General features: G+C 32.7%; 4 protein-coding genes across 7 annotated transcripts; 2 read left to right on the forward strand and 2 right to left on the reverse strand.

Moving 5' to 3' along the window:
- The first annotated feature begins 524 nt into the window (after positions 1 to 524).
- LOC145158404 (uncharacterized) lies at positions 525 to 1,061 on the forward strand. The gene has a single exon (XM_079077309.1). It carries the CDS (start codon positions 525 to 527, stop codon positions 1,059 to 1,061), a length of 537 nt encoding a protein of 178 aa, XP_078933435.1.
- Positions 1,062 to 3,836: 2,775 nt separating this feature from the next.
- On the forward strand, positions 3,837 to 6,097 carry LOC145160766 (pentatricopeptide repeat-containing protein At2g27800, mitochondrial-like). Of its 4 annotated transcripts, none has more exons than XR_013738227.1 (2): positions 3,837 to 5,474; positions 5,552 to 6,097. XR_013738227.1 is itself a non-coding variant. In XM_079080086.1 (2 exons), the coding sequence occupies exon 1, from the start codon at positions 4,091 to 4,093 to the stop codon at positions 5,255 to 5,257; it is 1,167 nt and encodes a 388-aa protein (XP_078936212.1). In that variant the 5' UTR covers positions 3,837 to 4,090; the 3' UTR covers positions 5,258 to 5,304; positions 5,552 to 6,097. The 4 variants fall into 4 exon arrangements, 2 of the variants coding, with proteins under 2 accessions (XP_078936212.1, XP_078936213.1); XR_013738228.1 differs by having other exon boundaries at positions 5,555 to 6,097; XM_079080086.1 differs by having other exon boundaries at positions 3,837 to 5,304.
- A 480-nt stretch (positions 6,098 to 6,577) lies between these two features.
- Positions 6,578 to 9,509, reverse strand: PDIL5-1 (PDI-like 5-1). The gene is made up of 5 exons (XM_079080088.1): positions 9,274 to 9,509; positions 8,783 to 8,841; positions 8,507 to 8,682; positions 6,935 to 7,053; positions 6,578 to 6,843 (listed from the first exon to the last, which is right to left on the reverse strand). The coding sequence occupies exons 1-4, from the start codon at positions 9,397 to 9,399 to the stop codon at positions 6,959 to 6,961; spliced, it is 456 nt and encodes a 151-aa protein (XP_078936214.1). The 5' UTR covers positions 9,400 to 9,509; the 3' UTR covers positions 6,578 to 6,843; positions 6,935 to 6,958.
- Positions 9,510 to 11,832: 2,323 nt separating this feature from the next.
- LOC145160768 (nuclear transcription factor Y subunit A-1-like) lies at positions 11,833 to 14,799 on the reverse strand. The gene is made up of 6 exons (XM_079080090.1): positions 14,633 to 14,799; positions 13,813 to 13,975; positions 13,582 to 13,694; positions 13,380 to 13,448; positions 13,110 to 13,274; positions 11,833 to 12,583 (listed from the first exon to the last, which is right to left on the reverse strand). Exons 2-6 carry the CDS (start codon positions 13,958 to 13,960, stop codon positions 12,146 to 12,148), a joined length of 933 nt encoding a protein of 310 aa, XP_078936216.1. The 5' UTR covers positions 13,961 to 13,975; positions 14,633 to 14,799; the 3' UTR covers positions 11,833 to 12,145.
- Positions 14,800 to 24,223: the final 9,424 nt, after the last annotated feature.

The following is a 24,223-nucleotide window of genomic DNA, read 5'->3' on the forward strand; positions in this document are numbered from 1 at the left end:
AATTTCCGAAGCAGTCTCGTCAGTTTGTTGTTCATATCGATCCTTTAGGCTAGATCTTGTAAGATCATTGTATAGGATCAGTACGTGGGGATCGACGTTCGTTAGTGCTTGTAGTATAAACCTCGGGCAGCGATGGACTTCGTGCCTATTCCTTAGGATAATCCTTAGGAATGAAGGATAGATGATTCTTAGGGTAGATACATAGAAGGGTAGTTTAGTAATTTTGTAAATCCTTAGGATAATCCTTAGGCGGTTTGATATTGTAAATACAAAGAAGGGTAGTTTAGTAATTTTGTAAATATAAGTTGTAACCACTTGTTTTCTTGTACATATGTTGTAGACGGTTATCATATTCAAGTAATGAGAGTTTTACTTTCTTCTTCTCTCTCTAAACGTAAAATGGTATCAGAGCATATGCTTCTGATTCAAGCCTCGTTCATCTGAATTTCGATTCAGGCTTCATTCATCTTCTAAATCAGTTCCGATTTGAAGATTCTTTTTTAATCTCTTAAAAAAAATCAAGCATGTTGACTTCAAGTGCAAGCAATTCAACTCCGTCTGCAACAGTTTTGTCTCCAATTGACGATCGATTGCATCCATATTATCTTCATCATTCAGATAATCCAGGTTACGTTCTTGTATCTCAGCCTCTTACGGGAGATAATTACTCTTCGTGGTGTAAAGCAATGTTGATTGCATTGTCTGTAAAGAACAAAACTGGTTTTATCAATGGATCTCTGCCTAAACCTTCTATATCAGATTCTCTCATGTATAATTCATGGATGCGTAACAACAATCTGGTGATATCTTGGATTTTAAATTCTGAATCCAAGGAAATCTCTGCAAGTATCATGTTTGCAGATACAAGTTTTGAAATCTGGAATGATTTAAAAGAACGTTTTGAACAATCCAATGGACCTCGTATATTTCAGATTCGTAAGGAATTAGTCAATCTAATTCAAAATCAAGACTCCATTGGAGTGTATTTCATGAAATTGAAGTCCTTATGGGAAGAATTGTCAAATTTCCGACCACATTGTTCAAATTTCCGACCATCTTAATGCCGCTAATCATCTTTTACGATACTTAAAAACTACTCCAGGCCAAGGAGTTTTTTTTTCCAAAAACATCTTCCTTTAGATTGAAGGCATTTTGTGATTCCGACTGGGCTAAATGTTCGGATACCAAGCGATCTACAACTGGATTTTGTAATTTTTTTGGGTAATTCACTCATATCTTGGAGATCTAAAAGGCAACCAACAGTGTCCAGATCATCTGCAGAAGCAGAGTACAGGGCAATGGCTTCAGCATGTTGTGAATTAGTTTGGTTAAAACGACCTCTTATGGATTTTTGTATTAGTCACTCTATGTCAACATTAATGTTTTGTGATAATGAATCGACAGTCAAAATTGCTTCCAATCCAACCTTTCATGAGCGTACAAAACATATTGACATAGATTGTCATTTCATACGAGAAAAAATAGAGGACAACTCAGTCAAACTCATGCCTGTGCGTTCTGATTCACAGCTGGCTGATATGTTTACTAAACCACTACCAACTTCAAAGTTGATACCTTTCATGTCCAAGCTTTCTCTCAAGAACATATATTCTTCAGATAAAGCTTGAGGGGGAATATTAGGCAGTTTGATATTGTAAATACATAAAAGGGTAGTTTAGTAATTTTGTAAATATAAGTTGTAACCACTTGTTTTCTTGTACATAGGGATGTGTGTTTGGACCGAATACCTGGACCGAAACCGAAACCCGGACCGGACCGACCCGAATTAGGACCGAATAAGTTATTTGGGTCGGTTCTTGGGTATCTATTTTTGCCCAATTCGGGTTTCGGGTTATTCGGTCCGGGTTACCCGAATAAATGTTTAATCGGGTCAAAAAGACCGACCCAGAAAGTGAATAGTCACTTGAATCGAATAACCCCAAATAAACCGAAATCACCCGGATAACCCAAATAAACCGAAATGACCCGAATAACCCAAATAAACCGAAATGACCTGAATAACCCAGATAAGGAAATTCTATATCTAGTTCAAGAAAAAAAATATTAAATTAATATTTTTTTTCTTGAACTGGATATAGAATTTCTTTATTTGGGTTATTCGGGTCATTTCGGTTTATTTGGGTTATTCGGTTCTAAAGCATAGTGTAAATGTTTATTTGGGTTATTTCGGTCGTTTTGAGTTAATAACCGAACCGAAACCCGTATTACCCGAACCGAACCGGCCCCGTATTAGTATATTCGGTCCGGATTTTGGTTCCCACTTTTCATCCAATTCGGATTTCCGATTATTTGGTTCGGGTCAGTTCGGCCCGAAGCACATCCGTACTTGTACATATCATACATACTTATAAAGCTAACATTTTTCCTTGAACCTCATGCATTTGAAACCCCTATAAAATTTTGCAAACACCTCATGCATTTGAAACCTTCTATTTTAATGAATACCACTCAAAAGTCTCTTAATAATGATTAACAATTCAAAGGTTTTATAACTTATATAATATATTTAATAAACAATTAATGGATACTCTACTAAAAAAATGTCAATCTTTTTCAATAGACACAAAAATACAAATCACATACAAAATTTATAAAAAAAACAAGTTTAAAGTTTTTTGTGTTGATTTGAGGGTTTTGAAAATTTTTTCATGCCATGTTATTATGTTGAATTTTTTTAATTTGTAAGTTTGTTATATACTAATTCTTTTTTGTATTTTCTTGATTTAAGTATTTTTTTTAAAGAATATCATTGTATGTTGTGGTTGAAATTTTAATATAAATTAGATTAGATTCATGTTATCGATCATATGTTATGGAAGGTGATATATATATATATATATATATATATATATATATATATATATATATATATATATATATATATATATATATATATATAATATTTAATTAACTGTTGTATACATGTTTGTATGTTCATGTTGCTTCAAAACAATAATTAATTAAAAATCATGGATATGTCATATTATCCATATTATCCATGTAAGCTTTTTTTAAAATGCAAATTGTCTATCTTATCACTTTATATTTTAGTATATGTTTAACATTTTAATTATAATAATCAGTGTTTTTTAAAAGTTTCTTTCACTTATTAATAATAACAAGTGGTTTTAAAATTAATAAGCAATAATTATAAATAATAAAATCAAATTACATGGATATGTCATATTATCCATGCAAGTCTCTTTTGAAATGCAAATTGTCTATCTTATCACTTTATTATTTAGTGTATGTTTCACATTTTAATAATAATATTAAGTGTTTTTTAAAAGTCTTCTTTAACTTATTATTAATAATAAGTGGTTTAAAATTAATAAATAACAATTTTAAATGATAATAACATCAAATTATAAATTACATTTAGTTATAAATAAATTGCATTTTAAATGAACATCATTATTGAAATTAGAAAATGATCGCATAAGTAAAAATATAATTAATCAATAATAATAATTGTTAAAAATAATACTAAATAGATAATTATATTTAATTCTATTAATGAAGAATATTGGTTGATGTCAATGAATATTATTGTTCAAAATAATTGAGATTTATATATATATATATATATATATATATATATATATATATATATATATATATATATATCAAAATATTATCTCAAAGTTAATATCAATAACATAACCATTTTAAACATATATATTTTCAATATTTTAACAATATATTTTTAATCTTCGCTGAGAAACGCGCGGAATATATTTTTAATCTTCGCTGAGAAACGCGCGGGAATTGGTCTAGTGTTGTAGACTGTTACGATACTATGAGAGTTTTTCTTTCTTCTTTCACTCTCTAAACGTAAAACCGTTCGCACCTGTAGCAATAACTTGTAGTACTGTACAATACACATTCAATCCCTGTTGTCGGCCCCTCCCATCCGTGCCGCCCCATACCACCACGGCACCACCCCTTCCTCCGTGGCCTCCGTCCCTCGTTTCCGCCGAATACCGTCGTGAAGGAACCCCCCTCGGCGCTCGCCTTCAGCTCGTCAACCCTTGTAATCTGGTTCATTGCTATTTATATTCTAGATACAATGAGTATCGCATTGAAATCCCTACGATGTTTGAAGCAAATCTGCATCAATGTCAAAGCTCCCCAGAACTCTAATTATTTAATCAGCAGATACGTATTAGCTACCCTTTTTTCATCAACATCATACTGGCAGAGAGTCAACAGAAGAAATTTAGCTGCGTCAAAGCTAACCCTAGACGAATTCCAATTTCGTCGAGCCGTTTCACAGCTTCTGCCTCGATTCAAACCTGAAGACCTCCATAACTTAATAAATCTACAAGAAGATCCATTGGTATGTTTGGAGTTGTTCAATTGGGCGTCTCAACAACCTAGATTTACACACGATGTATCCACATTCCATGTTACGATTAAGAAGCTCGGCGCTGCAAAAATGTACGATGAAATGGATCTAATCGTCAACGAGGCGTTGGCGATTCCTTCTTTTGGTTCTGAAGCTCTTTACAACACGATGATATACTTCTTCACAGAAGCAAGGAAGTTGAGTAGAGCTGTTAACGTGTATAAACACATGAGAAGCCTGAAGAAATTGGATTGTAAACCTTCGATCAGAACGTATAATCTTCTATTCACTTCGTTTTTGAGCAGGAGAAGCAATACTTACATAAATCACATGTATATGGATACCATGAGCATGTTGTTCAAGCAGATGGTTGATGATGGGATCGATCCTGACATCTTTGCTTTGAATTCCATGATCAAAGGGTACGTTCTCTCCCTTCATGTCAATGACGCGCTTAGATTATACCATCAGATGGGCGTGGTTTATGATTGTGTACCGAATTCGTTTACTTTTGATTACTTGATCCATGGTTTATGTTCTCAAGGAAGAACATGTAATGCTAGGAAGATTTGTGATGAGATGAAGGCAAAGGGTTTTGTTCCAAGCAGTAAATCGTATAACTCACTTGTGAGTTCGTTTGCACTTGAGGGAGAAATCGATGAATCTGTGAGTTACTTGTGGGAGATGATTGGAAACGAAAGGTTGGGTGATTACATTACGTATAGGACTGTGGTTGATGAGTTATGCAGACAACAGAGGTGTGGAGATGCTGTAAATTTGCTTAAGGAATTGCAGGAGAAAAGGTTGGTGGATCGGTCTGCTTACAGGAAGCTTGAATATGAACTTCAAGTCAATTATAGAAACTTGTATGATGGCAATGGGCCATAAAGATTATGTAGGAATCATGCCAAACCCATGAAGCGCTAAAATTACAGGTTTGTCCTCTTCTAGCTTAAAGCTACTTTGACATTACCATGTTGACTCTTGATTGAAGAAACTTGAGAATGGCTGAGATTATCAGTATCCCAGAACATTTTGAATTCAGCATTAACCATTTGTTGGTGAGGGAGAAGATAAATTGGTATAATCAAAATTGCAAATGCAAGTATGTAACGGAATTCCTTGTTTGGGTTGATGGGTACATCTTAAAATGTGATTAAATAGGGTATGATTTTGGTGCAGTAGGTTGTGTCGATGCCATTGCTAAAAGAGATGGTAGAGTGAGAAGAATAAATAATGAAAAGCTTGGAGAAGCCCATTTTGATCAAAGAACAGATTGTGTTGAAGCTTAAGCTCTTAACTAATTCATGTTGATGTGCGAGAATGCAAAAAAGCTGCTTATAAAAATTAATGTCTCTGGTTGGAGTACAAATTAGTGTCTATGAACTACAAGAGAGTAGTAACCAAGATTAAAGAGGTTCTTCAATAACCATTATTTTCCATCTTTCGATGAGATCATCTACAAACTTAACAACGTAACACTGACACAAAATACCAAAATATTTCAGGCAGTTTTAATTTTAGAATAGGATGATTAAGGGACCGCCTATATCAGTGTACTAGTTTATGTACAGGAGACAGTGACACGTGTTTTTACAGTCTCCCAAGTGTTTTCCACTACCTGTTAGCTTACGGGTTTTTTGTAGTTAACAGTTCATTACATAGTATGATGTAGCTTTTATAAAGAATCAATAATATATACTTTAAGGTTTGTGTTCATAACATATAGATACGAAGTGTAATGAAGAAGTCAAAATCTCAATTTTAACCATGTTTAATGTGGTGTTTTGACATAATAGGAAGAATGACCAAAAATATTTCAGATCGATAGAAAAAGAACCAACTCTACAAAAGCTACGAAAAATAGCTTCTTGAAATGCACACGTTGTTGAAGGATATGTAGTTGATGTTGAAAGGAGATGAACAGAAACAGTAGTTTGGAGTTGGAAAAACAAAAATTTACAATTTTTATCTTACATAAGAATGGTTTTCACATTGTGCATTATAATATTTGATTTACAATTGCTATCTTAAATAAGAATGGTTTTCACATTATGGATTATAATATTTGTTTTATTTGTGAAAAATAGATATACAAAGATCTATCGGTTTATATACTTTTTCTCCGGATTCTATCTTGAGCAACCAATCATAATTAAAATTTCCTGGCTCCCATACCATATATGATCTATCATCCACAACTTGAAATTGGTAAACAAAGAGGTGATCTAATTCGCATAACAGAAAACTATTGCCCCATCACAAAACTCTGCTTGCAAGGTCTACAATGACAACAGTACAAAAAAAAAAAAAAAAAAAATTGGGGGGGAAAGAAAATGCATAATAGTTCATTCCCAAAAAAGTTTCTATCAGAATAAAATATTAGCTGCGTGATCGCCAATAATGTTGTACAACTATAAAATAATGTCATGAAACTAGTGTATGTCTGCTCGGATAATTTTCAGATAGACCTCCTGTTTCATATATTGGCACAAATATAAAAAAATAAAAATAAAAGATATAAAAAAGTTTAATACAAAAGGTATCTGGAAATAATAATAATACCTGAAACTGAAAGTGTAAGGTAGATCATAAATCTTTATCGTCCTCTAGCTGTGCATTCAGTGTTGCTTTTTCTGTCTCTTCTAAAACAAATGTTTTCATCGACTCAACATCCTTTGCACCTAAACATTTCATTTGTGTTCATCACATCACATAGTACATACACAACCAAATTTCTGATAATCAACACTTAATTCACAATCAGGTTGATAATAGTTTACCAAAGGAGGATCCAAACTCTAGTTATTACCTCATGTGAGTGATTTTAAGGTAAATATTGTTGTGTATGTCACAAGTTGAGTGGTAGGAGTAAATGTAACTTCATTTCATGCATGGTATTATATATGATAATACAGTGGGAGTCTTATGCATATATTTTATTAGTAATCTTATAATCTAGGCACATAACAAAATGTGACATGCGTTTTTACTTTTTACAAACAACAAAAGACTGGTTGTGTTTGACAGACTAGCTGAAAAGCTACCTGATAAAGTAATAATGTTTGGTAGAAAACTAGCTGATAAGTTGCATGAAAAATGTAAAATAACAGAAAAAGACATTTAGATATATAATAAAAAACGAACGTTATATTGTAAGAAACATTATTAAAATAAATAACAAATTTCATTTTTCCGCGAACTGAAAATAAGGATGGTTTCCGGGAACAGCACTAATCTTATTTTGGTTGTGGGGCCCATTTGTTTTTATTTTTGATGATTGCAAATTTACAATGGTGTCAAAACCATTTCTAGATGTTTAGGTAAATAAGTTTAGAAACACAATGATTTGATACATAATTTTTAAAATTACAATACTCTTGTACAAAACTACATCTCCATATAAGACGCATGCCAAGAGTAAAAAAATAACAAAATGAATTTTCACCAAGTATATTCCTTCTTTTTTATTTTGAGAAGAACGCAACAAGTAGCTGAAATATAATGTAATACAACTGTTGGTTAAATTGCTATAAATCTAAAATACTATTAATAAAATAAAATATATATTTTCGTTATTATTTAGAAATATACTAATGGTGTATGTAGAAAACTTGTAAAAAAAGCCCCATGAGCTTATCAACAAACTATATCAAATGGCTTTTTAAATAGCTAAGCTTATATGCTCACATAATATAGTTGTTAAAGAAAAAGTATGTTATAAACAATTCTTAATAGAACATACTTCATGATCCACTAATGAATACCCCTCTATGAAGGTTTCTACACTTCACCTTTCTTTTATAGGCTTACTTTACTCATCTTTAAACCTTTGCACCATCTAAAATAGATGATAACATAGCATACAACCCTTTAGATTACAATTTCAACCTTTGAAGGTCATGGTTTGAAGAAGGTTCTTATTCACAGAATTAACTCGATTCATTGTTTCATTGTCTTATTTTGCTAATTAAATTGAAGGCCTTTAGAAAACGAATCTTGGTTCAATGGAACCCCATAAGTTTCATTCAATGAGGTTGCAGAAACTTCTGTGATGTGAAGAAATAGATATCTAATTGCATGTTTAAAAAGGTGGCAGAACTTCGTGTCTAAGAAAAGATTAAAGCAAAAGTGTACCTCGATATCTGGCAACTTCTTCTCCATTATAGAAAAGCTTGAATGAGGGATACGATCCGATTTTAACTTTTGAACAAAGAGGTTTATTAGTACCACAGTCCACTTCACCAACCTCTATTTCATCCTCCCCTTCCATTGTCTTTCCAAGATCCTCCCACAAAGAACCCAACTTCTTACTGTAATGTTGCAGCAAATTACAACAACTCAAATATAAATCTCAAATTAATAACCAAAATGAATTATGTGACACAATGATGGATGGAAATGATTACTCACCAATGCTTGCACCAAGGAACACAGAATTTCACAAACCAAGCAGTGTCTTTCTCTTTTACCTATATGAAGAAGCATAAGAAAAAAGGAAAGAAACTAAGCACACACAAAGCAAAAGAACATGTAGAGATTAAGATGACAAGTCTACAAACTATTGCTAGCTCTACTGTCGATAGAGAGACAGATTTAGGTCAATCCGACTACTTAATTTCATCAATAGTTTATAAGAATCTAGAAATGATATTTGATAAACAAAACGTAGTACAAAGGTTTGGAAATTCAGTTAACATTGCCATTGAAGATTACTACTATGTTTGATCATATTAAAAATACATCCACATTCAAAAATAAAATTTATCCAAACGATAATGAAGTATGCACTAAGGCATTGATACCACAGAAGATACCGGATAATCCGAGATATTCGAGCAAAAAAATCATAATCGAACATCAGAAACTAACAATAGGGGATAAACTAAGAGATCATAAATTACCTTGTCGGAGAAGGTACTTTCAGTTAGGGTTATGACTTCAGCTCTTGTATCGTGTATGAAAGCCGAGAGTAGTAGTGATGAAATTAGGACTGTAGCAAGTAGAAGCGATCGATGATCGCCTTTCATGGCAGCTACTGGATGGCGGATCAAACTGGATGCTCTTCGGGAGATTTTGCTAGCGGCAATCGGTTTCCAATGGATTTAGATAAAAGGGAACTAGGGTCTTCTTCTTCAAAATAAATTATACTTATTATTTTTATTTAAGTAATTTCAAAATAAGTAAAATTTGTCACTTCCAGAATTTTAATCAGATCCATGTAAATTGTATTTAGTATTTACACAACTTCAAATTTTCAGCACAAACGATTATAAATACGAAAAAATAAATATAATATTGTCACTTCTAATAGAACTTTAATTAGATCTTTGTATTTACGTATTTACGACCTCAAATTTTCAGCACAAACAATTATAAATATGAAACAATAATAATAATAAGTATTGTCATTTCTAATAGAACTTTAACTAGATCTATGTATTTACTTTATTAACAACTTTAAATTTTCAGCACAAATAATTAGAGAAAGATAGAACAAAAACAATTTCTAATGTTTTATATTTTTTAAACAATTGGTATAGTTCATCTATAGTAACTCCTTTAATTATAAGATATAGGAATATATGAAAGCACATGAAAATTTCACCATTGGCTTTAAATGACCGTCTAACAATTTTTTGAACATTAAACAATTAAACTTGAAATTTACCTGTCTAATATATCATTTTGTTTAAAGTTAGCAGGTTTACCTGTTACATTGTTTATGTGTACAGTAACTTTTGATAGTAAAAGTTTCCCATATCTATGTGGACATATCCACATGGATCGGTTTTCAGTTGACCGCTGATCTCTTTCCAATTGATCATTTGCTTTTTCCTCTCCCTTATCTCTCTCCTTATCATTCTCAAGTGGCACAAGGCCTCTTAAACTAAGTTCGTCATTTTCATTTGTGTGATGAAGTTGCAGTAGAAGTTTCAACCAGTTCACCATTCTTTCAAATTGAATCAAAAGCTTAGTGCTCCCATCGAAAATTCCATTGTCGTTCCTTATTAATAGCCAATGACGACCCATTTTCGCTCCATCTGCATCACAAAATTAGCGATTAATTAAATGAACCATTCTTCGCCCTCATTCCTTCAAACTAGATCAAGTTACATGATGTTGAAAATATCAACCATTGAAATTCAAATATGCTAAGCTGACATCGAAACCTAGAAATACGATTGAGACCCAGATGCAAAATGGTCAAGAACACCCCAATGAAAGAACATCAATGATCAATTCATTTCACTCCATCTACATTACAAAATTAGCGAAGCATCAAACAAACCATTCTTCACCCTCATTCGTTCAAACCATATCAAGTTATATGATGTTGAAAATATCAACCATTGAAACTCAAATATTTGAAGTTGGCATCAAAACCCAAAAATACGATCGAGACGCATATGCAAAATGGTCAAGAACACCCCAATGAAAGAACATCAACAACCAATTTCCAGAAAATTGGTTCCATAATCGAACTTATTATTAGTGGTGTAACGGGATATCTTCGTGCCATCATGACACCTAGTCACGAAGACATGAGATCAAAACCTCTCCAAGGAGAATAACCACCCCCAGTCTTTACACCCAGTTTCCCTTTGAGGGGCTTCACGCATTAACTGGGATATCCCCCACATGTGCTCCACCCCCGACCTTCATCCACATGGGTATATAATCCTGTACCTCTGCCCGGTTGAACATGTTAAATCACCAATAACAATTGATTAATATATATAACCCATCTAGAGTATGAGATCAAGATGAAGAACACCAAGAAAACCCTAGAATCAGATTCTTCAACTATTTAATCCAAGAAAATCGATGGTGTCTGAAATCGATAATGATATACGAACTTGAAGCACATATCCATGGATGAAATTGATGAGTAATGAAGAGCTCCAAAAGAATATCGAAAAGGGCTTTCACCAAAATGGGTTTGTGCACCAAAATGGGTTTGTGCATTGCGACATCAAGCTTCAAATTTTCTGTTAGTTTGTGATGGTGGTAAAGACACTATGAAGATCGCCGATTTAGAGGAGCATAGAGGCGGTGAAACGGAGAAGGCCGACTGAAGAAGAGGAGGCGACAGGAGGGATGGAAAGGAAATAGAGATTATCTAAGACACGTGGAATTTATTATAAGAGTCAAACAAAGATCAAGGTCTGTGTGACATAAAATATGCCATGTCATCTAACTTTTGGTTGAATTTATATGTTAATCAGGAACAAGAGGTTATATTCCATCTAATAACAGGTCATTTTTGAGTTTATTCCTTTAGAAGGAACAAAAACTAGTTTAAGGACCTTTTATAACAAAACACAAAACCTTGTTGGGTTTTTATGACAATAACCCATAAGATAAGCATTGATTTTCAATTGCCAAAAGCTCAGCAATATGCAAACATTGCACATATGCAGCAGCTCTAAATTTCAACAACAGGCACAACATTTCACCCAAAAGCATAAACAGTAAACAGTAACTTACGGATAATTCCTAAAATTAATGCTTCAACCAACCCCCTCCAAAAAACAAATTTTCACAAAACAAAACACAAATCCACCATCAATTCTTTCTAACCCAGAAACATACTTTGTACACAACGTTGATCATGAAAAAAAAAAAAAAAAAAAAAAAAAAAAAAAAAAAAAAAAAAACTGGATGAGGCAAACGAAAGGTACATTTACCTTTTTGCCCTCTTCCTTGTGCATAAGACAAAAGCCAAGAATGATTTGCCGGTCAGCTTCAAAATAAGCCTTAGATCTCCTGACATCACTTCATGGCAACAGCCCTCTGTGAAGCCTGGTTAGATGATATGCTTATCCACTGCTGGCCTAAAGAACCCCCATCACCTCTATCCGAAGAATGCAAATGATATGTGCTGCGAGCATTCAGTGAACTTACCAATTCGCCCCTTCTCTTTTCATTATGGGCCTCCAAACTTTCATCAGATTCATTTGATCGCACACGCTTCATACCCGTTGAATTCATATTCATATTCACAGACTGGGATGATGACATGCCTGAACCTGAACCTGTTGCATTGTTGTTATTATTATTATTATTATTATTATTATTATTATTATTATTATTATCTTCATCTCCTCCATGCTTTGAAGAAGAGTCAACTTGAGTCTTTTTTGCAAAACGACCACCACTACCCCTCACCCTTCTCATTGCATGCTGATGTCGCGATTCATGAAGATAAGGCTGTAAATTTCCAAATATAACAAATTACTCATCAACCAGATACTACTTTACCCCATCATGCGAGAGGGGTACATCAGTAATTTAACCAAACACATACAAGGCTTGCTTTAAAGACATACGGTTTGTTTCTTCTTTTTTCCTATCAAGTACTGTATGGGTAATGATGTCTGTCTGTATAAACAAGGTTTATTTCATCTGAATCACTATATGACGGACCATTTTACTTTCTACATTCCAAAAAACAAAATTAATCAAGTTGGGAGGAAACAACAAGGGACAATAGGTAAAGGATTAGTGTCTTGATACATTAAGCCAGGTTTTTTAAGTCATTCTCTCCATATTAAGTCAAAAGGAAACAGTCATGTATAGATTTCCAGATTAACTGCTTAACTCATTAAGCCCATTAAAAGTAAATTCCTCTTTTGAACATAATTTACCCAAACAAATTTCTCTGTCATGTTTCATGTGTATTACTGTTATATTTTTTTCATGATTAGCAAGACACAAAAATTAACACATAAATGACCTTTCTGTCCTTTATCAGCTTCTTTTCGAGCTCTGCTTTTGCACGTGATTGTCTTCGCCTCAATATTGCATGGTATTGTTTGGCATTCACATAAACAGGCTCTTGTGCCATTTCAAGGGGTAAAGGCATCCTCGCTTGGTGCATATCAAGAAATTGAGGATGAACCTACAAAACACACATCATTGACTTGGTCAAACCACTTACATACATACATACATACATACATACATACATGAGGGTAACAAAGATATTTGAGATAAGATATCTTACCATAGGCTGACCATAAGCTGCCATCATTCCACTATAGTATGGATCACAATATGGATTTGGAGCACATGCCTGCAAAACACAAACACCAAGAACACATTCATGAATTTGAAAAAAGAATATCACAATATATATATATATATATATATATATATATATATATATATATATATATATATATATAAAGAAGCTGAAGGAAGCTTACAATTGAGTGGCCAACAAGTTCGAGTTGTGGGACTTGCCCTAAGGTTTCTGGATTACTTGGAAGGACATTTGGTACTCCCTGATGAAAATTGTGCTGCTCTTGTCCATAGCTATCTGACCTCAAGAAGTTGATTTCATCATCAGTATTGAAATAAAGTAAAGTTGCCGATAATTATAATTCAATTCAATGGACTGTGATACATTAGCATAGTAAGTTGGATTTTGGAAGCACCTGAAGGAAAAGATTGAGCATTTTGTGTTTCTTTGCTAACATCATCTTCTTCCTCACTTAGAACTTCTTCAGACTGTGATTCCTTGTCTTGTGATTGTTCTTGTGAAGATGAATCAGATGAATTTTCCCGCATGGCAGTATAGGACATGGAGCTTATGCAACACTGTTTATGATGACCATCAATGTAGAACAATATACATTAATCAGTATACAGCCATTGTATCATAGCACGCTAGAAAGAACCCATTCGTGACACTCTGCATAATATACTACTTTTCTCATGCATGAGGTGTACCAATGTCAAACCTCATAAGACAAGCAAAAAAAACCCATACAAATATCAATATTTAGAGCAAGGAATCCATTTTAGAAGCCCATCCTGCCCTCAATTTATTAATAACAGCATATATTAATAGTATGCATAAGGGATATCAATCTCAAAACCTGTGACATGAACATAACCGTTCTGTTTTCTATTTTACAAGCCATCACCAACTCAAAAAATTTAACAGAATGTCTCAAATTCAATGAATTAAGACAATGATTTTCAAGCAAGGAGCAATAGAAATTAGGTAAAATACATAAAACAAACTGTGTACCTCAAATTCATCAAAAGTACCAAATTGGAACCCCAACCTCGAATTAAAATCTCCCACCCCCAATTCAATTATGATTAACAAGATTATAAAAAGAAACTATCACAAAACGGAAATTGCAAATCAAAACGACTGAAAACAATCGACAAATTCAACATGCATATGCGGACGAACAGATATATTGGGAAACAGTAAACGTACAAGTACGATTTAGAAAAAATTACCAGTATCGAGCGCGAAAAGTAAAAACCCTAGAATTGGGGCGATGAATCGGAGAGAATTCAGCTGTAAATCTAGAAGGGAAAAAATGTTTTAGAGAGAGAGGAGTGCGAATTGTAGAGAGAGAGAGAGAGAGACTATGTATGTAATTTGTTTCTCTCTCTTGATTTGAAAACTGGGCTTGACTCAACCTCATTCTATGCTGACGCGTGTAACACATCGCGAATTTTCTTTCTTTATTTTCTCCCACTAATATTTTATGCTCCGTAAATTTACAATCATTACCCTTTGACTTATCTCTTGAACCCTAAAAAAAATTTGACCGTCTCAGTTTTTTAGAATGTCTTTTTTTGACACGTGTCATTTTTCTATGATTTTTATTATTTCTTTTTCTTTTAACAAAGCAAATTCAATTTAAATTTTGAAAATAGAAAATCATATTCTAATAACATTGTTATGTTTATTTTGCTTAACAAATTAATTCATAATTACTTACAATCGAAAATATCTTGGTTTTCTTTACATTTATTATTTTTTATCTATATAGAAATTTTAAATATACCGACCGTGGTTTCCATGATATAACGGGTACGGGGATATTCTTTGGAAATTTTAGGATAATTAAATAATAATTATTTGGAATATCAGAATTATATATATATATATATATATATATATATATATATATATATATATATAAAATTATATTTGAGTAAAATATGATATCGTATTAGATTCAAAGCAATTGGACTTAACTTAGAAATAAATCTAAATACAAATAGTTTGAGAATAAAAATAAAATATATATATTGAATAAAAATTTTGATACAATTTTAACATATATATATATATATATATATATATATATATATATATATATATATATATATATAGAGAGAGAGAGAGAGAGAGAGAAAGAGAGAGGAATTATCATTTGCGAACCTATAGTTTCCCGAGAATCTGATAACTAAAAGTGGAACGTTAGATCAAAACTTTTAATGGCTTAGATCAAAGATGACATATTTGTAAATGTGATCAGCTTAAATGGCATATTAGGTTTTTTGAAAATTATCATGAGGGAAAATCAGGTATATGAGTTATTTATCCCAAAAATCATCTAAAACACACACACACATACACACACACACACTCTCTCTCTCTCACTACACAACCCCTAGATCTGTATATTCTCTACACCGTCGCTTCTCTCTCACATCTTCTAGTCGATTCGTTCCCCCAAACCACCACCGTATGACGGCGTCGCAACATCACCGCCTCAAGAACACCTGTCATCGCAACCGAAGAGTAAGCCGGGAGGTGGAAGACGGTGGTTGTTACGAACACATGACATATTCTGGTAAACCTCTGTTTGCTTTCTCTAGCATCACGACACCATTGTTGATCCAGAAAGAGTTAAATGGTACAATTTCCATATCATAATGTACAACCTCTGCGCATCAACGATTCTGTCTAGATTTGAACTGATCTATCGTTCCTTCATCGATCTAATAGAGGTGAATACATTACACAAAATGTGGGCATTCACTCAGCTTTGGTGGACCTCATAAGCTCGTCTGATGACACTGCCAGGCTTGGGATACTCGCTCTTACCAACATGTTTCTTCCTTCCTGTGTCTCTAACAATTTGATTCCTGATTTTGATGTTTTGAAATACAATTTTTGTCACACCCCGAAACCAGAAAGGCGGAAACGTTCCGGGGCGGAGGACGTCATGCGTAGCATCACAACCAATGAATAACAGCAATCATAGCAACACAACCATTACAGTGAATACTTAAGTAAAAATGTTTACATCAATTCTGAAACTTGTTTGAATTACATCATATAACTTGTATGAATATAAACATTAAACTCTTATTGCTTCAACTCTTCAAAAACCCAGCAGGTACCTGTCTACTAATTTCCTCAGAATACAAGCAGTTTAAAAGAGTATCAGCATAAAGCTGGTGAGTTCATAAGCGAAGGTTTGCAGTGAAAATCGTTGATGAGTTCGGAAAATATTTGTATAGTTACAAGAAAATCCGATATTTTCCTTAGTGAAAATTTAGTGTTATCAGTTCTGTAATAAACCATGAATATTTGTATGTTTCCAAGAAAATCCGATATTTTCTTTAGTGAAAAGGGTAGCGTTATCGATTTCGTATAAAACCAGGAATGTTCGTTACTGAAAACTGTAGTGATATGCGAAAATACTACCTCATGTGACTAGCTAAAACTAATCATGAAGTGTAAGTATTTTATATGTGAACCCATTACATAATCGGTTCTGTTTGAAAAACCCTGGCTTTAGCCAGAATACGTAGTGTGTATCAGTTCTATTTAGTAAAAGTAGGACTGTTGAAGAGTGTTAAGCTGTAAACTAAAGGTGATTTATACATATTGTGAGTCGTATAACCATGCTTGATATGACTAGAGACCTTTCCAACGTTCTTCAAGCGTCGAGTTAAATGACATTTGTACATCTCAGGCGTGCCCGCCTAACTGTAGCTAGCAGTCCAGATGTGGGATTGTCAGTCCCGAATAGATCTATTCACAAATCTCACGCTCTCCCTCCAAGAGACTCTGGTTATACAGTGGTAGGATTTATCCCTGTACACCTAAGGGTACAGTAGTGAAGTAGCACCTCACAGTATCGTACAATCTAGTTTACATGTAGTGTAGTAGCGTTCTACCGTAGTGAAAATCCGTATGTATACCATATATAGTGATAATTTCAGTTATGAATACCATGATAAAGTAGTGATGTAAACTGTAAACGGTTTCTGTTTCAGCACATATGTTTAGTAGTGAAAGTTTCTATACTTGATATGTTTTAGAAAAATCCCAAACTATACCGATTATCGTTTGCATGTATAATGTAGTGAATAGCGAATCCGGAAAACTATGCAATTTTAGTGAAAACGTCCCTTATGCTCAACACAGTACAAAAGGGTTAAAGTATGAGAATTGCATGAGTTTTGAAAACATTTATGTTTAGCTTGTATTCCCCCCCTGAAAACATTAAAAATACGGAAAATGTAGGGGTATGAACTCACAGTTCTTGTTGTGAAATCGTTGACTGAAATGAAGATCCTTGAGTTGTTGCACGTGACACTTAACGAAATCCTATTATCAAATAAATACATATATGTATCTACATTAGCGATTTCGATAGATAAAGTGTCATAAGAACACTTGTATTCGGTTGAGGAAAGTTACCGGGGCTTGATCGAATCGAAGAAAATGAGTTTTCAGCCAAAAGTACCACCAAAAAGGTGTTTACGGTCGAAGAGGGGTTTACGGTTCCTGAAGGCTCGGTGAGTTTACGGCCGTAAACTCAAGAACAGAGTTTACGGTTCTTGAAGGCTCGGACCGTAAACTCAAGAACAGAGTTTACGGTTTCTGAAGGTTGGACCGTAAACTCAAGAACAGGGTTTACGGTTCTTGAAGGTGGACCGTAAACTCAAGAACAGGGTTTACGGTTCTTGAAGGTGGACCGTAAACTCAAGAAAAATGGTTCTGATTGCTGATTTTGATGAGATAATCGTTTCCAGGCGTTCCCTAGTGACTCCAAACGTGGTTTCTTGATGATTTCCGAAGTTTGAAGGCGTTTTGAGTGTTTATGGTTAAGGTTCTTAGAGAGAGAAGGATAGAGTTTTTGGCCAGAAATGTTCTAATGCAGGTGGATGCATCGTATTTATAGGGGTGTTGTGGGGGGGTCCACTCGTTACTGACCGTAAACAGGTTTACGGTCGTAAACACGTTTACGGTCGTAATCCCATTTAGACCGCAAATGCTTGATTTTTCGAAACAATCGGGTTTCCGCGTGATTTTGGTTCCGACTCGTAATAATTTAATTAAATATAACTAGATTATTTTCTAAACCAAAAAGTTTGACGGAAGAGTTAATGAATTCGAAATTTTATTAACACAAACTGTGTAACGGAAACGGAAAAAGTTTCGGGTTGTCACAATTTTATTGTTTGATATATTCTTTTTTGTCTATATGCTAGTGATATGTTTAAATGACTAGGAAAAGAATCGCATATGGAAGTTGTTTTGAAGGTAGTTTATTCCGATATCTTTGTAGTTTTTAGGATTAACGATTGATTTAGTTTTGTTTGGTGAAAATCTAAACTTAATTTAGTTTGACTAGTTGATCTATCTGCTTAGCAGTTAATTTGATTTGATTGTCTAATTAGGAAGTCGCAAGATTTGACCAGTACTTTATCTTCACTTGCACTTATCTTAACCAGGCACTGAAATATGGATTGACTGCCATTCATGTGCCATATTCCTATGGATTTGCAATTATATTGCTGACTGTTCTTGTCAAGGTTGCAACCTTGCCATTGACAAAGCAACAAGTGATCATCCTCTCTCATTCATATATTGATGATGATGATGATATAATGGTCTTCTACTACTATTGTTTGATGAGTTCACTTCTTTAAAAGGTTGAGTCACCTCTGGCAATGCAAAACCTCCAGCCAAAGCTCAAAACAATTTAACAAAGATATGCAGGAAATCAGGTGCAACATTATTCATTAGAGTTTTGTATGTTACACTTATAAGAAAATTCATTTATTATACGTAAATGTGAGCATATCATGTAACAACACTCTTATGTGCATTCGTCACTTCATTGGGAATGGTGTGCATAGCCTGATTGCCCTGTAAAATGTTAGGATTCATGGAGAATTTAGGTTAGAGACTTGATATGGGCCTGATTCATCTAAAATTAATTTGTCCAGCTAAGAGGTGGAAAAATGCCATTGAACCAATAATAACAAACTCAAGCATTCTACTGAGCACTTTTGTTACTTATCATATGGAAATTGTGACATCCCCATTTTCACGGCCAGAAAAAATCGATTTTGTTTATGCTTTATAAAAATCAGAGTACTTCTTTTAATAAAAATGTTGCGGAATTTGTTCCCAGAAAAACATGATAAATACATTATCAAAGCATTTCCGAAGAAATGTATTTTTATTCATTTTAAAACATTTGGGATGTCATCGTCAATACAGAAACATAAGCATAAACAGAACTTACATTTATTTACACTAGTGATCTACATCTCTTTTAAATCTCTCAGTGTAAAGTAGCTTCGTATCGACACCTGTGATACAAATAAGCTTGCGTGGGTCAGGTTGGGAAACCTGGTGAGTACATAGGGGTTTCAACCCACAATAATATAATTATTATGTCTAAACAGTTAAACAATCAACCCAATTACCCATCCCCATTATCTTCTTTACTCTTAAGGATCTACCCTAAGAATCAATTATTCCTCGTTCATTTATTCCTAAGGATTATCCTAAGGAATCGGCACGAAATCCATCGTTGCTAGGGTTTTCTCAACGGGCACTAAATCCATAGTTACCAAGGTTTTCTCAACAGGCGCTAACTCCATAGTCGCCGGGGTTTACTCAACAGGCACTAAATCCATAGCTGTCAGGGCTATTTCGTTTATCAACAGTATCGTTTCTGAGAAATCCACTCGCAATACATGTCAATGGGTTTTTAGAGTACACCGGTGAACACATCGTTCACAACACCTACAGGTTGCGAGCCTGCTAGTGTTCCACTGGACTGTCTAGAATAGTCCATGTTGTCATCCATACTCTGCTAGATGACGGGGCCATCATTTGGGTAAAAGGCTTCTCACATCGTCCACCTATCACCCTCACCTCATGGTATATTTCACCTCTCACCTCATCATCCGACTCATATTTCATCTACCCATGTTTACCCAACATATTTTGTAGATATAAAATACATATACAGTTTACATCATTTAAAACATGTATAAAATTGTTCATCCAGCATAGATAGCAAGTATACAGATAATATTCATACATAGCACGTAGTTTATATTAAAATACTTCATATCTATGTGTAAGATGAAAGTAACTATGCACTCACTTGGTAAGGTGGTGAGTCGGCACTCGGACAGCACTTCGTTACTCTTAAAACAATTTCCCTCGGACAAAACCTAGTATCATTACCACTAGAGTTTAGTCTAACGTTAACCGCGACTAATTAATAGTCTAGATATTATTACTATTATATAAGCGTTAAGAAACACTCTTATATAACTCATAATAATAGCCCAAATACTCATTATAAGTTCCTAATAACGTTACTATATTAAAACATAAGCTATACTAAAGATAGGGTAGACATAGCTCACTTACAGAGAGTTTTTCGCAAAACCGGGTTTCGTTGGCGTAGCGTTTCCGAGCCGAAAGACCATTTTTCTCGGGACTTCGTTTTCGTCTGTCTTTTTACCTTTTAGTTCCTATTAATGAGATCTTCAACTCTCATTTAGGTCGCGTAAGCCAAAAACTGCTCGAACTAAAATTCGAGTTTCGGGCTGTACACTGTTAAGCCGAAACTTTGAAAAATCATAACTTCCTCATACGAAGTCAGATTTGGGCGTTCTTTTTATGGATTTTCTCGGTTTAACATATACTAAAACTTTGGTTTAGATTACTAAGGCCAAAAAGTCCTCTATCTTAAATTCACTATTTACGTCTCCCGGTGCCGTGTCGGTTTTGCCGAAAAACTTCGACGGGCCATAACTTCTTCGTTATAACTCGGATTTCGGTGTTCTTTATATGTACGGAACCCTTGAGACATATTCTACAACTTGGTTAAGATTATTTATTCTAAATAATCTTTTGTCGAAAAGTCGTTTTCGACCCCTATTATTTCTAAATTGACTAGCCCGGATCTGCGGGCGTTACAGAAATATGCCCTAAGGGTTTAAAACAGCAAACATGCATACAAATTCTTCATCCCTAGAAGCATTCTAATGATTTCAGAGCAAACCTGAATATTTGGATGATTAGTGATGCAAACTTAAACAGTTCATTGTAAGATGTAATAATGTTACCTGCAAAGACATTGATGGAAGACTGATGAAGCTTGACCTTTAACATAAGAACCAAATCATCATGATTCATGCATACTAGTACTATAAATTTATGTTAGGGTTTATTTTGGAAATCATACTTTGAAGGATCTATGGTTTCAAAAACACACTTTAGGGCTTAAAAATCAGTAACATGATAAATGCTAATTTGGTGCTAGTGACATGACATTATTTTATCATATAGTTATTTATTGTTATTTTCATATAGTTATTGAATAGTGATATTATTTTATCATATAGTTATTTATTGTTATTTTCATTATTATTATTATAATTATTACAGATAAATACAAAACAAAATATAGCAATGTTTATGTACCTATCAATTATCAATTATCATAGCAATATTTTGAAATACAATTTTACTGTTTGATATATTCTTTTTTGTCTATATGCTAGTAATATTGGTTCTTATTTGATTTTGAAGGTGGTTTATTGTATGTATCTAGGTTTGATTTGAAGCTTTTACCTTGATTTGGTCCTGTATTTGTTTAAATGTTCATTCCTGCTAGAAGAATTACATTAGTGCTTAGTGTTATCATGCTATGGGAAAGTTAACCGTAAGATTGTCTTCATGTTAAGTCATATGAGAGAGATTGGAAGAGAACATTGTATAATGAGTTCAACACTTAAATCTGGACAACTATGGTTGTTTCTTTTTTACTTAGCTAAATTTATAAAAAGTTCAACGTTGTAATTACATGTGATTAACATGTAAATCACATATGAATTACATGTAATTCACATATGAATCACATGTGATTCACATATGAATTACATGTGATTCACATGTAATTCACATATGAATTACATGTGATTCACATGTAAATCATATATGATTCACATTGATACACATGTAAATCACTTGTAATTCACATATGAAATGCATGTGATTCACATGTAAATCACATGTAATTCACATATGAATTACATGTGATTCACATGTAAATCACATGTAAATTTACATATTAATTACATGTGATTCATATGTAATTCACATATGGATTACATATGATTCACATATAAATCACATATGAATTACATGCGATTCACATGTAATTCACATATGAATTACATGTGATTCACATGTAAATCATATATGTATTTTTTTTGTGAGTATTTTTGCATCAATCAATTTCTTTTTAATTTTCTTGGAGATTTGGAAGAAATTGTGTGAATAATGAAGAGCTGAAAAATGATAAATTGAAGAAATATAGAAATATTGACACGAAGACATGAAAACGCTTTGAAATTTGTAGCATTTTTTTTGTTTTTTTTATATTTTATTTTATATCGAATAAAATATTTATTGTATTCGTTTTATAGATTAGTAAATAAAATGAGTTTTTTATGATTTGTTTACAAATACTATATGCATTTGGAAAAATATGCATATATGCACCTAAAATGTTGATTTTTTTGGTTAAAAAAGTTAGAGTTTTTTTTTTAATTTATTGATTTTTAAATATTTACTTTTTAAAAAAATGCAATTTTTTTTTGAAAAAAGTTGCAGTTTTTTCAAAAAAAAAATGCAGTATTTTTTAAAAAAGTTGCAGTTTTTTTTTTAAAAAAAATTGCAGATTTTTTTGGAATAAAATGCAGTTTTTTAAAAAAAATGTTGTTTTTTTAAAAGAATTGCAGTTTTTTTAAAAAATATTTTTTTCAATTTTTTTAAAAAATTCATATTTTCTGAAAAAAGTAAAAAATCTTCATTTTTTTTTAAAAAATTGAAAATTATTTTCAAAAAAATCTGAAATTTGATTTATTATGTTAATTTTTAGAACATTTTTTTAATATTCCAATAACAAAAAAAATTAAACATTAAATTAGATCGGTAAGATGACGATCATGCCCTTAATGAGTTAATTTTGATCTAACGCTTCACCTTTAGTTCTCGGGTTCTCGGGGAACTATGAGTTGTCAACCGATCTCACCCCTATATATATATATATATATATATATATATATATACACACACACACACACGGTTATAACCCGTGGGCACACGGATGAAAATTTAAAAAATAATTTTAATTAAATTATAACTTAATTATTTCGAATTGATAATAAAATATTTACTAATTAATAAATGTATATGTTTTGTTAGTAATATGATAATGACATAATTATTGGTTGAAATTAGTAGTTTAAATATCTAATTGGCCTTTTGTATTTTAGACATGCTACAAAATTATAATTTTAAAGAATGCAATATAAATTTAAATACAACAAATACTGAAAACTATATAAATAATAAAATTGTATAAAGTTTTTATATAAATTAAAGTGACTTATAAAATTGTTGACCATAATATATAAAATGATATTATTAAATTTTAAATGACACATAGTTAAATAAATAAAACACATGAATGTTAAGTTATAACTTATTATTTAAATACTTCATTTCATATCTTTAGGGAAATATATATCTTCCCATTGAATGTAAATTATTAAATAAGACACAATGAACGATTACATGGTCATTGAATGTAAGGTGTAGATTAAATGCTTTTAGCTTTTATATATATATATATATATATATATATATATATATATATATATATATATATTTTAAGCATTGTACCGGTATCCAAAACTATTGTATGCAAACTTAGGTACTTTTTGGTGATTAAAGCTTGTAAATTGAAAACG

This window comes from Lactuca virosa, chromosome 2 (genome assembly GCF_052849685.1).
Source record: "Lactuca virosa cultivar CGN04683 chromosome 2, Lactuca_virosa_CGN04683_v6, whole genome shotgun sequence".
In the NCBI taxonomy this organism is placed as follows: domain Eukaryota; kingdom Viridiplantae; phylum Streptophyta; class Magnoliopsida; order Asterales; family Asteraceae; genus Lactuca; species Lactuca virosa.

Excerpts from the sequence above, each read along its gene's own strand:
- LOC145158404 (XM_079077309.1), top strand. The coding sequence starts at position 525 with ATGTTGACTTCAAGTGCAAGCAATTCAACTCCGTCTGCAACAGTTTTG.
- LOC145160766 (XM_079080086.1), top strand. The coding sequence starts at position 4,091 with ATGAGTATCGCATTGAAATCCCTACGATGTTTGAAGCAAATCTGCATC.
- LOC145160768 (XM_079080090.1), bottom strand. The coding sequence starts at position 13,960 with ATGTCCTATACTGCCATGCGGGAAAATTCATCTGATTCATCTTCACAA. Across the intron at positions 13,695-13,812 it reads TGCTCAATCTTTTCCTTCAG|ATAGCTATGGACAAGAGCAG; the intron begins GTGCTTCCAAAA and ends TCTTGAGGTCAG. Across the intron at positions 13,275-13,379 it reads CAGCTTATGGTCAGCCTATG|GTTCATCCTCAATTTCTTGA; the intron begins GTAAGATATCTT and ends TGTGTTTTGTAG.
- PDIL5-1 (XM_079080088.1), bottom strand. The coding sequence starts at position 9,399 with ATGAAAGGCGATCATCGATCGCTTCTACTTGCTACAGTCCTAATTTCA. Across the intron at positions 8,842-9,273 it reads AAAGTACCTTCTCCGACAAG|GTAAAAGAGAAAGACACTGC; the intron begins GTAATTTATGAT and ends TTCTTCATATAG. Across the intron at positions 7,054-8,506 it reads AGAAGTTGCCAGATATCGAG|GTGCAAAGGATGTTGAGTCG; the intron begins GTACACTTTTGC and ends TGAAATGTTTAG.